We start from the raw sequence: 17,380 nt of genomic DNA on the forward strand, positions 1-17,380 counted from the left end.
CGGATCTTGCTCGAACGACAAACTCAAGCAACCGAATCCACTTGGATCGCCTCACATTGCGAGAACAGATCGAGAAACAGGAGATCCCTCGGCAACATCACGTGCATTCGCCCGCGATTCGATTGGAACTCCGAATTCAGAAAACGAAATTGCACCGATCGTAACGAAACCGACATTGCTGCTTCAGAAACATGTAAGGAGAAGAAGAAAGAGACTGAGATTCAAGTGCGGCGTACCTTCTAGAAGATTCCGGCGCGGAGTGCCATTTGGATTCGATCGTCAAAGTTGCGATCGGCGATTTGACGGAAATGAGAGAGAAAGTGTAGAGAGAGGAAGTAGAGAGAGAGAGTGAATGGGAGATGGATAAGGCGAATTGGGCGCGAGAGAGAAAAAGAAGAGAAGAGGTTGGTGTTGCAGTGTTGGTTTGGTGACTTTGCTTGCAGCTATGTTATTGATTATTGCTGTCTGCTAATTACCCCTCTCTTCCCATTTCTTACCCGTTCTTTGCCTTGTCTGCTCCGGTCCGGATAGACCGCCACCGGTTCATCTAACCGGTTCAGTTTGTAATGTTTCTTTCCTAACTGCTGTGCTTCTTATTTACGACAAAACTTATCTGCTTTATTCCACAGCCGTTTTGGTCCATGGAATGAAATAATAAGATCCGATATTTTTTATTTTATTTTTTACATTTTTTAGACTGATGTAATAAATTTTTCTTAGAGAACCTAACTTAGAAATAAGCATGAAAAGATAATTATATTAGTTTGTTAAGTATTTTTAATAAGCTTTTATTATAAAATATAATATCGATCTTTAGTATTAACTTTTATTGTTTTTATTATTAAGATAAAAAAATTTATTGAAAAATGCTATCAAGATTACTTAAAATACTTCATCTTAAACTTTATCCTTTTAATTATCTTCCTTTTCAGTTAATAGATAAACAAAATGTTATTTAAAATAATACAATCTCAAAGTGTGAATCAAATAATAAAAGACTAATTTAATTTAATAAATAATGTCATTCTAAAAATATAACTATTAAACTTTACCAAAAATTTTGTCGCTTTTAATAAATTTGTTATGTGATTGAATCAAAGTAAGGTTTACAAAAACATATCTTATCAAAACAAGTTTTACAAATTTTAAAAAAATTATAAATTAATGGGAAAAAAAAAACACATTAGGTGACAGACATTCCGATTGGTTCTAAAAAAATACTTTTAATGATTTTTTAGAAACTTATAACCATACATTAAAATATAAGATATTTTCACCTTTTATTCAAAATTTATATTATTACGTATAAATTATTTTCTTGATAAAAATATATTTTATTCCCAGAAATATAATATTTTTCTTAAGTATTTGTTGTCACGATTTTTTTTTTCCAATTACATAAGCAAACTCATTAATTTATCGATTAAATCAAAAGAGAACTCACTCCTATATAATTTTTACTAACTTCCCATGAGTTAAGTTATAAATAAATGAATTTTAAGTTTTATGGTGCCGATTAAATTGGAACAAAATAAATTAATTATAAAATTTCAATGAAACTTAACTTTTTGATTTTTTTATGTAATTTAATTAAATTTCAATTCACCTGCGCGATGTTATAAAGTTTAATATATATTTATATTTTTAAAATAAAAGTTTCATAATAAAAAATAGAGATTTCAGGTAAAAAAAATAATTAGTTCAAAATAGTTTAAATTGAAGTTAAAATTAAATGCATAAAATGTGAATATATATTTTTGTGATGAAGCATGGACAATAATAAATTATATTGCTTGTAAGAAAAATAAGTCATATTGTTTGGTAAAGTTCTATAACCTAACTTATACCAAGTATAGGAGTGGTTGCAGGTTTGTTTTTTAAATATAAAATTGTGAGACTAAAACAGAGTTAAATTAAATTTTAATTTAGTTTTGAATAAATTTAACTTTATTTTTATTAAAAAATATTATTTAAACTTTTAATTACAAAAAGTGTAATCTTTTCGTTTTTCTTAAAAAAAGTTACATGTTATCATCACGCTTGTTATTATATTGTCATTGTCATCAACCTTAAGTTAAGTGTCTTATACTTATTATTATTATTATTATTATGCTATTTTTGTAATGATCTATTATTATCTCAATTGCTACTAAGTTCATGATTATTAATATTATAGTCATTCTCATCTCCATGGACAGTGTTACTATCGCACTCATTCTTCACCACTGCCATTACATTTTTACTACTCTTACTATAATTATTGTTATAATTATGATTGATATTTTTGTTGTTATCAAATTCATTGTAATTAATTATTACCTTCCTTTTTTCTCATTGGTCATTTGATTTTTGTACCATAATTTCTGATACATAATTTTTATACTCTAAATTTAAATTAAATATTAAATTTAAATAATATAAAATAAACCAAAACTGCAAAACTAAAATTTAAATAATAGCTTCTTTTGAAAAAAAAAAAAGGTTAAAACTAAAAAATGACCTTAAATAGGCTTTAAATAAGTTAAGTTTATAATTTTTTGAAACTACATATTTAGATAATACAAATAATATAATAATATTATTATTTTCCAATTTATATAATTATCCTCGTTAATGTAATGTTTTTATTTATATACTTATTCTATTTAAACAATTAATTTGATAATTCACATAGAGGTTTAATTCGTTGTGTCATTTATAAGTAAACTTTGTGAGTTATTTTAAAAAATTATCATTAAAAAATTTTTATATAAATTTATAAAAATCATTAAACATGTAACTAATTGGCATGATTCAAATATAATTATTTGTTATAGAAAATATTTGTAATTTAAATAAAAAATTTGAAAAATAAACTAATCTTTTAAAAAATTCAAGTAATGTCTTAAAATCTATCTATATCAAGTAATGAAGTGTGCTTAAATTTAAAATTTGAGAATTGAATAAGTTTAGGCCTTATAAAGTGAAAGACAACTTATACTTTTTCCTAACCGACAAATACAAACAAATAATATATAAAAGTAAAATATGCGACAGTCAATACCTAAAAAGGAGAATGACAATTTTTAAATTTTTGTTTTAAAAATTAGGAGTTAAATATAAATATAAATGCATATCAATCTCAATCTTTAATGTTTTACTTTAAAATAGAAAAAATTGTCAAACTCAAAGGTATAAGAGATACATTTATTTCACTATAATTATTGTTATATCTATTATTGATATTTTTATTGTTATAACAATTTTGACATTTTTTTTTTTATCAAATTAATACTCTTCTAATCTTGAGTTGTCATGATTTCAATTAAATTTAAATTACTGCCTATATCAGTTTAGTATCTACAAAATTCTATCAATTCAGATGGGTCTCAAAGTTATAATCTTGCTAACAAGTTAATTTATTTAAAGGCCAAACTGTATGATTAAAACTTTAATCAATCAAACAATACAACTAACATATTTTAATAATTAAACTCTATATTTTACTCCAGAAACAGAACTGTACCAAGTTATAAGGATTTTTTTTTTATATAATAGTTAAACGATGTACATGCACGTTTGCATCAAGTTTGATTTTTTTTTTTTTTAAAGTAGTATTTATGTGATATTTATTTAAATAAAAACAGGTTATGCTCCTAAAAATATCCATGTTTTTCATATTTTGTCAATTGGTCCTTCTAGCCTGTCAAACTAGTTTAATTTAAAATTTAACATTCCGGTTACTATCTTATTATTTAACACATTTCATTCCATATGTTTTCAATGTTTAAATTTTCATAATTATATGACTAAAAAAAATCCAATACTTGAATACCTACTGGGTCATATTTATGCAAATATATAATTATTAATGGATAGTTTCACAATTCAAAATTTTAAAAATCTAAAATTCTTTATTTATTGCAATAAAATTGAATTCTAATTTTTATTGTCATTTTAAAAAGAATTTATTAGTACCTTTATTTCGACACTAAGTATCTTGAATTGTTGATGTCATAAAAAACAATTTTAAAGAGCTACTTTTCCTTTATATATATATACACACACACACGTTACTGTTCTTTTGGGTTTGGGCTTAATTTGTGTTCATTTCTTGAAGGTCCAATATAAAATGTTTGACTCTCACAAAAAACCGCGATTCCTGGGATACTGCTACAAAATTCAAAAGGCTTGAACTTGGTGTGTCTCTGCTCTTCTGATTCTCAATGATGTGGTAAAGAGAAAGAGAGATTTGCCAATCTTTAGAGAAATATATCTCAAGAGGTGATTCAACTGTTTTTTCACTTTCATTCTTTTGTTTTCTTTTCTTTTCCTCCCTTTGGTTTTGCATCGTTTGGTGATGAATTCTCGAGCACCCCATTAACGTTTAAAGCTTCAAAATCGAGTCTTTGATGGGAGCTTCCAATCTTTATGCTATTTTAAATCATGGGTTGTACACTTGTTGCGTGTGGTGTGTATGAAAAATAAATTCGCGTGCTTCAAGATGCATTTCTGTTTCTTCTAAACGTGATCATATATGGTCTCTGAATATGCATTGCAAGGTGTTACATGGTGAATCACCGTTCAAGTGAAACAACTAAGAAAAATCATTTTCATTTCAACGTGTAAATAATTTTTTTCTGTTTGTTTGACTTGTCTTGGACTCAACTCAACTGTGTAATTTCTGTTTGCTTAAGTTATCAACTTTCTTGATAGTCCCTATGATTATTATTCCAAGCATCTCTGTGTTTGTGTGTGTGTGTAAATGAGTCAACCTTACGACTGCCTTAGGTATATGATCCAATTTCTGACAATTTTGCTGATTTTTTTCTTTTATTTTTTTAAAGTACGACAAAAACTAAAAATAACGAAGTTTCTGATCGTAGACTCTCTATCCATTTGTCCTGTTGCATTCTTGTATGCTAAAAATTGTTGCTTCTTTGATGGTGATTAGGTAGACTCAACTTTTTCGCTTCACATGCTTCTGACTCATGTTTCCTTTCATTCTAGACAAATGGTTTAAGCTTTTACATATTTGTGATGCTGTGATTATGATTCTGCAACAAGAATGAATCTTCTTTACCTTCTTCTAGAGATGGTATACATGCTCCCTTTGGTTTAATAAATATGCTTTCTTTGTCTTGATGGTCTAAAATCTCTTTTATTCTCGTTTGGATTAGAATCTCCAACAACTGTTGAATATTCAACACGATGACTTCAGTTTTTTATTCTTCCATATGAGAATATGAACCTGCGCTAGTTGTTTTCTGATACTTTGTATTAATGTGGATATAGATATTGTATGTTTCCAGGTGCATACGGTAATAAGACCAAGATTATTATCGAAATCTGTGAGTGATGGATTGCTCTAATCAAGCAAGTAAAAAAGCAAAGGCTGATGAAGGGTTTGCTATTCCAAGGAAACCTCGGATTCTACTTGCTGCTTGTGGAAGTGTTGCTGCTGTCAAACTTGGCCTTATCTGTAGTTATTTTGCAGAATGGGCAGAAATAAAAGTGGTTGTGACAAAATCATCTTTACGTTTTATTGATAAACTAACAATTCCCATGGATGTATTTTTGTATTGTGATGAGCATGAATGGTGTAATTGGAAAAGAATAGGTGATTGTGTTCTTCACATTGAGCTTCGTAGATGGGCTGATATCATGGTCATAGCTCCATTATCAGCAAATACCCTTGCCAAGGTAATCAAACTGATAAAAACATTACTATGCCTTAAATAGGATGGCTTGCCTAAGACTTAACCTGTTTATGCAATTAAGATTAATTATCTGTTATGGTTGTTCCTAATAATTGTGTAACGTACAGTTTTCATGCTTGGATTTGACTCTTTCCGTTGTTGAGTAGTGGGATATGGTCACGTTGGAGATAAAAAGTACACTTTTTATCAAATACTCACTGGATTGAATTATATTTACGGTTTTCTAACATATATGCAAGATTATATAAATAAGAAATCAATAAATAATAAATTTTTATTAAAAATTATGATATTTAATAACATGAAAGCATTAAATTGTGTAATTTTTAATATAAATTTACCATATAAATTCTTATCATGTGTAATAATATTACACGTATTAGAACATTGTTAAATTTAATAAAAGTTGTATTTTTTTTTTCTTTTAATGTGACCATATCTCTTATCCAAATTCAAAGCGCATGTTTTTTTTATTTGGAGTGCATCATTTGCAATTGCCTCATTCTTCTATTTCTTACTTTAACTTAAAGAAATACGGTGTTGTAGATTGCAGGAGGGTTGTGTGACAATCTATTGACATGTATAGTGCGAGCATGGGACTACAATAAGCCAATTTTTGTTGCACCATCCATGAACTCACATATGTGGCAAAACCCTTTGACAGAGCAACATTTCATTAGCATGGATGAGCTTGGCATTATTCTCATCCCACCTGTCACACAGAGGACAACTGGTGAGGAATGTGTGTATGCTGAAATGGCTGATCCTTTTATTATTTTCTCAACTGTGAGACACATTCATGAGAGGAATATTGAGAATAGGGGTAGCGCTTAGCCTTAGAAGTTTTGACCATTATGGTGTAAGTGTGGAGCTCATTTGTATTGGCTCCTTTTTCATATGTTGTTTGTTGCATCCAGTGTGATCTTTTACTGGGTTGTCTCGTTTATGATCTTAAACCCTTGTACACACTGGAATGAGAATGTGTTCAAATAGCATAGTAGGAACCAAATTGTAGCAAAAATGAGTTTGTTTACAGGTTTGTAGAATGACTTCTAAAAGCATAAAACAACTTTGCAGTTCACTGAGTATGATATTCTTAGAAGAAATCAATTTTTGATATCTTTTTAACGAATTGTGTGACTGTGTTTGAGGCTTATGAAAATCACGTTAAACCATGTTTAAATATGAAATTTTAACTTCTGGCATTAAAATAGATGTACACTCGAGTGCATTTGTCACATCCTTATCGATCATGGCAATAAACTAGTTGTTATTTCAGGAAGGTTCACGATGGTAGTGGATAACATTCTGTACTTGTTTATTCCTCTGGACGTAAATTTTTTCTTAGTTAGACTTTCTACAATCACATGTTGGAAAGAGAATAAAATAATATTCTTCGTTTTTAATAATGTGTTATTTAATTCATTAAAAAACTGTTAATTAAAGAACATTATAAAAGCCAATTGGGACTTGTCAGAAGCCGAGGTGGTGAGACAAGAATGAAAATGCTAGCAACATACTTTCTCTTGATATAGTCGCTTTTGTTAAGTAATATTAAATTAATATTAAATTAAAAATGTTAAAGAGATTAAACTGAGTAAAATAAAGGATAAAGAAGTCCAAAAAAAAAAATACTTTAAATAAATTTAAATAACAACAAATTATTTTAACCAAAACTTTTATCAAGTTTTATATTATATTTCATGCTAAGTTTTAAATGACACTTTTGTTTTATATTTTTATCAATTCTTTCAGTAGACCAACTCATTAAATTATATAAGTCTTAAAATTTAAATTATTGTTTATCTTTTTGTCCTTTCAAATTCTTCTTGCAAATAAATTTTTAAACAAAACACGAACAATAACAAATTTGATATCAACGGATAATTAATTATGTTATACATATTTAATTTATTTTGCTAATATTTTATATTAAAATCTTGTGTATGAAAAATAAAACTTATTATCATAATTACCTTATTATATGTGGGTTTTCGATTAAATAAAATAAATTTTCTTGAAAGATATATGTAATTCTAGACTAAAATAATGGAATTTTTTTTATGTATAACTTTGTGCTATGCATAGTTATCAACCCAATATAAAAAAAAATTCTTTTAAAAAAAAATTCGATTAGTCAATCTAACTTTTAACATTAGTCTAATTAAAATTTAATACTTCTATATATTATTATTATTATTATTTTCTCATCCAATTTAATCTAGATATAATTCAGATAATGCATTTAGATGTGTTGAATGAGTCTATCACTTTTTTATTATTAGTACTTTAATATTTAACACATATAATTGCAATATTTTTATCATGTGACTTTTTATTACTATATTACTACAAATAATTTAATATTTGAATGCTTATTAAGAAATTAGTTTCAATATACTATCATATAAAAAAAAATTTGTTGATTGTAGTAATAATTAATATAAAAATCATATTAATGGTATATTTTAATTGATTGATAATGAATTTTTTTTTATATAAATAGTATATCAAAATTAAACTGTAATTAATACTATCATATATTTATGAAAATAATTCCTAATGTAGAATTTCATAATTCAAACTTTTAAAATTTTAAATTTTTATTTATTTCAAACAATTTGAATGTTTTATTATTCCAACACAGATGTTTGACTCTTACAACACAAGGTGATATATAGAACAATTCAAAAAGCTTGACTGTTCTTCTTCCATTTCTCAATGCTGCAAGAAAGAAAAAGAGAGATTCGTCAATCACCAGAATTATAGCTCACAAGGTGATGGAACTTCTTTTTCATCCTTCTTATTTTTTTATTCTTTCTTTCTTCCCTTTGGTTGTGTTTCATTTGGTGAATTCTCGAGCACCCCATTAACGTTAACGGCTTCAAAATTGAGTCTTCGATGGGAGTTCCCAATCTTTATGCAATTTTCAATCATGGGTCGTTCACTTCTTGCTATGTGTCATATACATGAGAAAATAAATTCATCTGTTTTAATATTCAAGATTCAATTCTGTCTCTTTTTTTGTGGTCACGGATGGTCTGTGAATATGCATCATAAGGTGTCAATCTTGTGTTTATCTTGGACTGAACTGGGTCATTTCTGTTGGTTTTAGCTATCAACTTTCATTATGTTCCCTATGATCACTGTTACAAGCATCTCTCTCTAAGTGATTGATAGTGGGTTTGTGTTCATGTTTAAATTGTCGTGATCCAGATTTACTTCAATGCTATTAGTTATAGCTTATGTGTTAAATAGACGTTTATCAATGTGTTTCCAAACACACCTTTGGTTTATGGTATATTGGTATGCTTTACATATTTGTGAGGGTATTGTGATTCTGCAACAAGAATGTCTTTTCTTTTATCCTCACTGGATTAAAATCTCCAAGTTACAGTTTTTGATCCGTGCATCTGTGAATATGAACTTGTGATGGTTGGTTTTCTGATACTTTAATGTGGATATAGATACTGCACTTGCTAGAAGATATAACCGAGTTACGGTTACATAATGACAAATCAAGACTCTGGTGCATGCACATCGTCTTGAGCTACGTATAATAAGACTAAGATAATTGGTGAAATCTGTGGATGATGGATTGCTCAGATCCTGCAAGTGAAGCAGCAAACAATGAGGCAGGGTTTGGTGTTAAGAGGAAGCCTCGAATTCTACTTGCTGCAACGGGAAGCGTTGCTGCTGTAAAATTCTCACTTCTTTGTCATTGTTTTATAGAATGGGCTGAAGTGAGAGCAGTTGTCACACAATCATCTTTACGTTTTTTCGATGCACTATCAGTTCCCAAGGATGTGTTTGTTTATTATGATGAGCATGAACAGCATAGTTGGAAAAAGGAAGGTGATTTCGTGCTTCACATTGAGATTTGTAAATGGGCTGAGATCATGGTCATTGCTCCATTATCAGCTAATACCCTTGCCAAGGTAATCAAACTGAGAAACACCATATTTGTCTAGGTGATTTTGGCTCTTTCTTTTGATATTGTCATATGACAGAAACTTTACTATGTACTAATCAAGTTGGCTTTCCTAAGACTTGCTTATATACAATTTAGCATGCATTGAAAAACCTGTAAACGTGAATCAAATGCACACGCTACAACTAGTAGTGTTGAAATGTGAATCTAAACACGCACTTTGATGAGTCACCTATCATATATGTATGTTCCTATGTATAATGTAATGTTCAGTTGTCATGTTTACATCTTGTATAGGGCTAAAGTGCATGTTTCTATTTTATGTGCATTATTTGCAGTTGACAATTATTGCCACTTTCCTCTATTTCTTATTCTAGAGCTATGGCGTTGTAGATTGCAGGGGGGGTTTGTGACAATCTAGTGACATGCATAGTGCAATCCTGGGACTACAAAAGGCCACTCTTTGTTGCACCATCCATGAACACGTTTATGTGGGAAAACCCTTTCACACAACGCCATTGCACGTGCCTTGGTCAGCTTGGCATTTCTCTCATTCCACCTGTTGCACAGAGGAAATCTGAGGAGGAATATGCGAATGGTGCAATGGCTGAACCTTCTAACATTTCCTTAACTGTGAAGAATTGTTGGCGGAAATCATCCATTTGATCTTAACCTTCTAACATTTCTCTCTTTCTAGTATGCATGGCTTGGCAGAACCAAAATTTTCTTGGGTATGATTCTAACCTCTGTTGTACACACTCTAACGGGTTCATGTTGCATTATTAGGTACAAATTTGTAGCAAACATGAGCTATGAATCAGAAATTGTAGCATCGTTTTCCAGATTTGTAGAATGACTTCAAAAAGCATAAAACAATTTATGCAGTTATGAATCTGAAATTGTTGAATATGATTGCACAATGTTCTATAATTTTTCGTTATTTTCTCTCTTCCTTCCATTATAATCCTTTTCTTAAAAGAATGTCATATAAACTCTAAATCTGTGATTGATAAATTCGGAACTTTATATGCCTTTACCTTACCTTCTAAACAGAGAGGCGTGCCCTCAATTAAAGGATTAATAGAAAGCAGCTTTAGTCCCAGAAACTCTATTTAACTCTAAATTTTATGTAGTATGTGCATTTGACGGCTAGTATTTTAGATTTTTAGTTTCTCTTTATCTCATTATTGCACTATTTTTAAAAAATAATAAAATAATAAATATAAATTTCTATACCTTTTTATTTTCTTTATTGAAAATTAAAATAATCTACAAATATAAAAAAAAAATTCGAAGTTCAATAAATAACCTAAAATGCATATTTTCTAGAAGAAAGAAAAAACAATTTCAATAAAATAAAATATAGGAAAAAGGGTGTGGGGTGTCACATATGGGGAAGGCAAGCCTACTTTTCCAAGCTTCTTCTACCTGTCGTATTCCAATTTTCAGATTATTTTTTTAATAAACATGGAAAGATGAGGAGAATTGCCACGTGGAAAGTTTTACGGCCAAAAAGAATAATTAATGCATTGGGTATGGGGTTGTCGATCATGTAGTACACTAGCACGATTAAAAAGTATCACGATTTAAGCAAATAAAAATTAGTTGGATAATAGGTAGTGTTAGTATTATTTTTTTTAATAAAATTTGAGTTTTTTTAATAATATTCGTTGATTTAAAAAGTATGTATTATTATATATATTGTGAAAATAAAATTCTAATTTTAATTTAAGAATAATTAAAATTTAATTTTTAGAAAAATAAAAATAGTACAAATAAATAAATAAATATTCTAAATTTTCAGAAAGGGACACAACCCATGTTGACCTTCAAAAGTCCAAAAGTGGAACCTACGTGCTCCGCTATAAATTGTAACATTTCTAGACCCAATAAATAAATAAAAATTCTAACACTTCTGGCACAAATTTTGAATTCCCAAACACGAGTGGTCCCTCCTATCACTCGGTCCATTGATACACTAAAAGGTAAAAAAAATTACTAATCAGTGTTTTAAAAATATTTTTATTAGTTTTAATTGAGTTTAAATATTAGTATTGGTATTTTTATTAAAATATATTATCATATTAAAAAATATAATATATAATACATATGTTCTAATAAAAATATTAATATTATTTGTTTAAATTTATTTTTGACACTTAATATTAATAAAATTAATTTAAAAGTATGAGAAATATTTTTTTAATTAAATATTTTATTTTACTTTTTTTGTCTTTAAGATACGCTAGTATTCGTTTGGCAAATATATTAATTTTCAAATTCCAATAAATTAATATTGCTACAAAGTTTATATAGCTACGTTTTCTTCTAACACTAGTTCACCAATCGCAACCAGATCACCGCCCATGGCGCCACCCATCGCGGCGCACCTCACGGTCTTTGTCCTCTTCGTCACCACCGCCGCTGCCACAACTGGATACCACAACCACACCGTAGGCGGCGTCGCCGGGTGGTTCTTCAACTCCACCACCAATACATCCGCCACAAACTACTCCTCTTGGGTCGCAACTCAAACATTCAACCTCGGCGATTATCTCAGTAAGCTCAGTCACTGTCTCACTTTTTCTCCTCTTATCATTACTATTACATTATCACGCTTTAATCAACACGACGTCGTTTATCACTCCAATTTACCCCGTTCCGTTGCCGCGAAAACGAAATGGAAAAACAATACGAAATTGAAAACCATTATATATATATATAATTGAAGATTGCAATCAAGCAATTGCCAATTGCAATTTTCTTAACTTTCTCAGAAACCAAACGAAACCATTTAATTCAAATTTGCGTGTTTTTGTTTTGCTAATTTTCAGTTTTCAACACGAACTCGAACCAAACGGTGATTCAGACTTACAACAAGACCTCTTATCTGAACTGCACCGCCGATGATTCCGACAACGGCACCTTTGTCTACGACGGCGGAAACAGTCGTTTCGGCGAAGCGTTGACTATTCCAGTTCCGTTGACTATCATTGGATCAAACTACTTCTTCTCCGACGCCGACGACGGCGTCCAGTGCCAGCGCGGCTTGGCCTTTGAGATCAACGTCCAGCGCGGCCTCGGCTTGCCGCCGAGCCTCAACCAGCCGCCACCGCCGCCGTACATCGAGCCGCCAGGTCCTGATACCGCTCAGTCTCCACCGGTCACGGTGGCGCTGGCTCCCAGCGGCGGCGCGCTCGCGAGCCGCGCTAACGTGCGCGTGGCGGTTTACAGCTTCGCTGCGACGTTGTTGCTGTTGCAGTTTTGGTGAGGAATATGTTAGCTTACGGTGGGTGCGCAGCATATGATAATTTTTTATTACAGCTTATTGCTTATTGTTTCTCCTTTCCACGGAGACAAAGTTTATTGAACTATGGTTTTTCACTTCTCTTACTTTCTCTTACTTTTTATTTATATTTATATATTTTTAAGATAGACTATTAATTTTTACTATTTATTATATATATTATCAACAGCTGAGTAAAAAATACATAAAATACCATATTAATCTTTAAAATTATAGAATTATTATTATTTTTTAACTTTTCTTTTGTAGTTTGCTTAAATTTTTTAATAATAATATCATATACTTATATTTTTGGACCACCGTCGAGACATGGATGTTCTTTATGATTCATAAAAATATTAAGTACGTTAAATTAAATGCTGCTCGCCGGGTGCGTTGTTTCTCATTTCGTTTGGATTTTGGATTTATTTTAAATAAAAATTTATCTAAATTAACCATAAATAAAATTTGGAACTCAATATTAGTCGATTAAAAAACAGTATTAAGATTCAATCAATGCAAGTTGACATTTTACAATTTGATTTATATATATATATATAAATCCTGCCGAATTTTATTTAATTAAATAAATTTTACTTTCTTTTTATAAAAGAATAACTGAATCCGGAATATCCTTTACCCAAATGACGACATCACCCATTCATTCTACAAACAATGAGGCTTCCATATTCTAATCCTTTAGCATTACTCCAATCCTTGGTCTAACTAAAAAAATTAAATATAAAAAACCATTCACTTAAATTTGTTAATTTTTAAAAATAAATTTAATTTATTTAATAAAAGCATTTTATTGATGATTTACAAATATTTTTATATGTAATACTAATAAAAAATTTAATATTAATTTAATATTTGAGGAAAACAAAATGTTTTTTTGACTAAGTATTAGTTAAAAATATTAATTCAATGTAAAAATTCAATAACCATGTAAAAAAAAAGAATTTGCATATTTATAAAATAAAACTGGTCAATTATTTCATTTATAAAAATTAAAATTATAAATAAAATTTAAATATATTTTTTAAAAAACATAGAGTTTAATTTTAACGTAGTATCGATATAAAATTTATATACTGTGAAACACATGTGAATATAATTTATGTTAGTTATTGTAAAAATAATTTTTATTAATATAATAATTCATAATTAGATAGTACACTGTCAATATATATAAATTAAAAGTTTAAATATTTTGTGCTATCAATTTTTTTACACAAATTGAAATTTTTATTTTATAATCTGGGTAATAAAAATTGACCTTAAATGTTAAAATTATATATATATATATATATATATATATAATTTTAATTTATGAATAAAAATATTGTAAATAATTTTTTCAAGAGTTTGTTTTGTTTTATATTGAGTTAGTTATTTGTTATTATATTACGTGATTTCTCCTACTTTAAAATATTTAATTTTTTAATCCAATCTTTTTAATTTTAAAAATTTCATTTCTTTAATTTTATTTTATTTAATATAGTAAAATATTTATAATTTAATTTTAATATACTGAAAATATAAAATATAATTTGATATTAATTATTAAAAAAGTAACGATTTTTACTAGACTGTAACTTTACATTATTTTTTAATTTAATAATACATGTAGATTAAAAAAGTGCTCACTAGTTGACATAATATCCAATTTTAATAAAAAAAAAAACATAAAAACCTTCCGAAAAAATGGCTTTTTTAATTTAATTAATACATTTTAAAAAATAAATTCTCAAAATATAATTATTTTCAAACTAATTCTTTGTCTGGGCTTTTTTTTTTTGTCAGGTCAGAGGTAATATCGGCCATGTACCGACGATAGTCTTTTTTTTTTATAATTTTTTATTACTCTATCGCCCACGTACGTCCGATACTAAGACATAATCTGACACGTGGATTTTTAAAAACGGCAGAAAAAATAAAGAGAAAAACAAATATGAGTATCGGAGATAAAGAAACGATAAACATTAATTTAATATTTTTTAAAGTCTATCGCTCATCGATGGGCGATACTAGTGTACGTTCTGACACATGGCGAGTAGGGGAGAGTATCGGACTCTTTACGACGATAGCGGTGTCGGTGATTAACTGACGTTACATCTATCGCTTTGACTGGGGCGATACTGCTAGTGTGCTGACACGTGGCACAATGCATCCCTTTATCCATTTGTTAATTACTGTATATCGGATATTACCCAATTTTACTTGGTATATATAGATGAAGGAAGTTCTGAAAATTCAATTTGGATTGGAGGAGCAGAAGAACATCGAGGTTAGTATATGTTATTATTGATTTTATATTTTTGTATTAATAGTATAAATTTAGTATAAAATTGAAATTAATTTGTTTATTTATTGAAAATTAGTAAAATAAATGAAGGATTTAAATAAAATTAATATAATATATATGTAGGTTTGTTGATAAGTATGTATTTATAATTTATTATAATAGGTTTATGGAAGAAAATTAGGAAAAATTTGTGGTGATAAACATGTAAAGCTGTTAGGGGATTATTCACACATTAGCTATTTAGTGGCTGGCTGCTAATAATTTAATATATATAATTAAAATGAAATTGCTAATAGATAGGTATATAAATCCGATTAAAACATAGAATTGAACAAGCTAGTGTATGATATTTTACATTCAGAACACACCTAACACCTTCCTATTGGATATTTCTTTAAAGTAAAATGACAAACGTTAATTGACATAGACTACAATCACTGTTGAGATTGATTACAGTTATGTCATACCATGGTTAGAGATATACTATGCTATACATATTAGGCTTTCCTATTATGATAGATGGCACACGTATTAAATTATTGGAAATGTGTGAAATGTTATAATTATAATTGAAATATGAATGAGGTCATTTGTTATTAACAATTACATAAATAAATGTGTTTTAATTGAGCAGTATAATTTGTTGATGCAAGATGACTGATTTTGTGATAATTGTATATTGGAACGGTCGAATATTTTCAAGTAATGAAGGTGTTACGTTTGAAGGAAATAATAAAATGATAAAGATTGCACGTGAAATAAGTTTGGAGACATTGAAGAGAAAGATTCATGCAAAATTGAAATTGTCTAGTAGTCAGGTTATATCTAGATTAATTTTATGATTTTTAATAGATCCGATTGTTAGACAATACACAATTATGGATATATGTGATAATGAAGATATTGATTGCATGTTAAGTGCTTTTCTTCAACAAAATCAGCGAAGTGCAATTGAAGTATATACAGATATTGCGTCTGGTGAGAGTTCTTGTATTCAGTCACAAGATGTGGACTTAAATTTATCAGGTTCACGTGATAACATGTCTGAGGCAGATGAACCCCTATTTTTATCAGGTGTTGTAATTTTATATTGTCTGATGAAAATATATCAAGTTAATTTTATTGTAAGTATGTTTACCTAACAATAAATGTCATGGTTGTGTAGAATGTGAATATGAGAATGAAGATGATGATGACAATGAAATTGAATTGGGGGATCCTGAAGAAACTTCATCTGAATCTGATATGGAGGATGGAATTCGTAGTAGCTTGAATATAAGTGATAATGCTGGAGTTGAAGGTATTAAGTACATTAAGTTGTTATAAAATATGTTTCAATAATAATGTAAATTAAATTGATTATGTTGTAATATGCAGGGTTGGTTGAAACTCCTTTTTGGAATTCTACTCCACATTATACTTATATTAACTGGGAAAATGTAGATGTTCATCCTGATCAACCATGGAAGGAGGGTGATGCATTATTTGTTGGGCAAATATTTGAGTGTAAAGAAGATGTTAAAATGGCAATTAAAAGCTTCGCATTGAAAACACATCAAAGTTATATTGTGGTAGAATCAAAACCAACAAAATTTCATGTGAAATGCCCAAACCATAGTACAGGATGTTTTTGGAGGGTTAGAGCAAATTTGGGCAAAAATCTTAACAAGTAGAAAATCACAAGGTGTGGTGGACCACATACGTGTGTTCATGCAAATGATGTCTCTTGACAAAAAAAAATTGGATTCAAACTTCATTTGCAGTTGCGTTCTTGGTAAGTTGCACTAATTTTATTACAATACGTTTAATGGTCTATATATTACTGAAGAAGATTATACATAATGATATTGTTATTTGTAGGTATGGTAAAAGAACAACCATCGGTGCCAATCACATTAATCCAAGAAAGAATTAGTGGTCAATTTGGCTATCAAGTTTCATACAAGAAAGCATGGAAGGTAAAACAAAAAGCTATAGTAAAAGTTTTTGGTGATTGGGATGAATCGTATGCCACATTGCCAAGATGGTTAGAGTACATGCAATTACATTCATCTGGGTCAGTATACAAAATTGAAACCAATGACTATGTGAGGGGTCACCAAGTGGATAACAAATATAGAGTGTTTCATCGATTATTTTGGTCATTCAAACAATGC

The 17,380-nt window shown here is 28.9% G+C and overlaps 2 protein-coding genes across 2 annotated transcripts; both read left to right on the forward strand.

The window, feature by feature from the left end:
* Positions 1 to 2,536: 2,536 nt before the first annotated feature.
* On the forward strand, positions 2,537 to 6,676 carry LOC113852302 (probable phosphopantothenoylcysteine decarboxylase; the record flags this gene model as incomplete). Its single annotated transcript, XM_027482536.1, has 4 exons — positions 2,537 to 2,564; positions 5,396 to 5,682; positions 6,246 to 6,485; positions 6,617 to 6,676. Coding segments are annotated over 4 exons (615 nt in total), but the record flags the coding sequence as incomplete, so codon positions are not given.
* A 2,616-nt stretch (positions 6,677 to 9,292) lies between these two features.
* Positions 9,293 to 10,296, forward strand: LOC113852303 (probable phosphopantothenoylcysteine decarboxylase). The gene is made up of 2 exons (XM_027482537.1): positions 9,293 to 9,637; positions 10,024 to 10,296. Exons 1-2 carry the CDS (start codon positions 9,293 to 9,295, stop codon positions 10,294 to 10,296), a joined length of 618 nt encoding a protein of 205 aa, XP_027338338.1.
* Positions 10,297 to 17,380: the final 7,084 nt, after the last annotated feature.

This window comes from Abrus precatorius, unplaced genomic scaffold (assembly GCF_003935025.1).
Source record: "Abrus precatorius isolate BTA unplaced genomic scaffold, Abrus_2018 Scaffold10, whole genome shotgun sequence".
Lineage (NCBI taxonomy): Eukaryota > Viridiplantae > Streptophyta > Magnoliopsida > Fabales > Fabaceae > Abrus > Abrus precatorius.

Excerpts from the sequence above, each read along its gene's own strand:
- LOC113852303 (XM_027482537.1), top strand. The coding sequence starts at position 9,293 with ATGGATTGCTCAGATCCTGCAAGTGAAGCAGCAAACAATGAGGCAGGG. Across the intron at positions 9,638-10,023 it reads CAGCTAATACCCTTGCCAAG|ATTGCAGGGGGGGTTTGTGA; the intron begins GTAATCAAACTG and ends ATGGCGTTGTAG.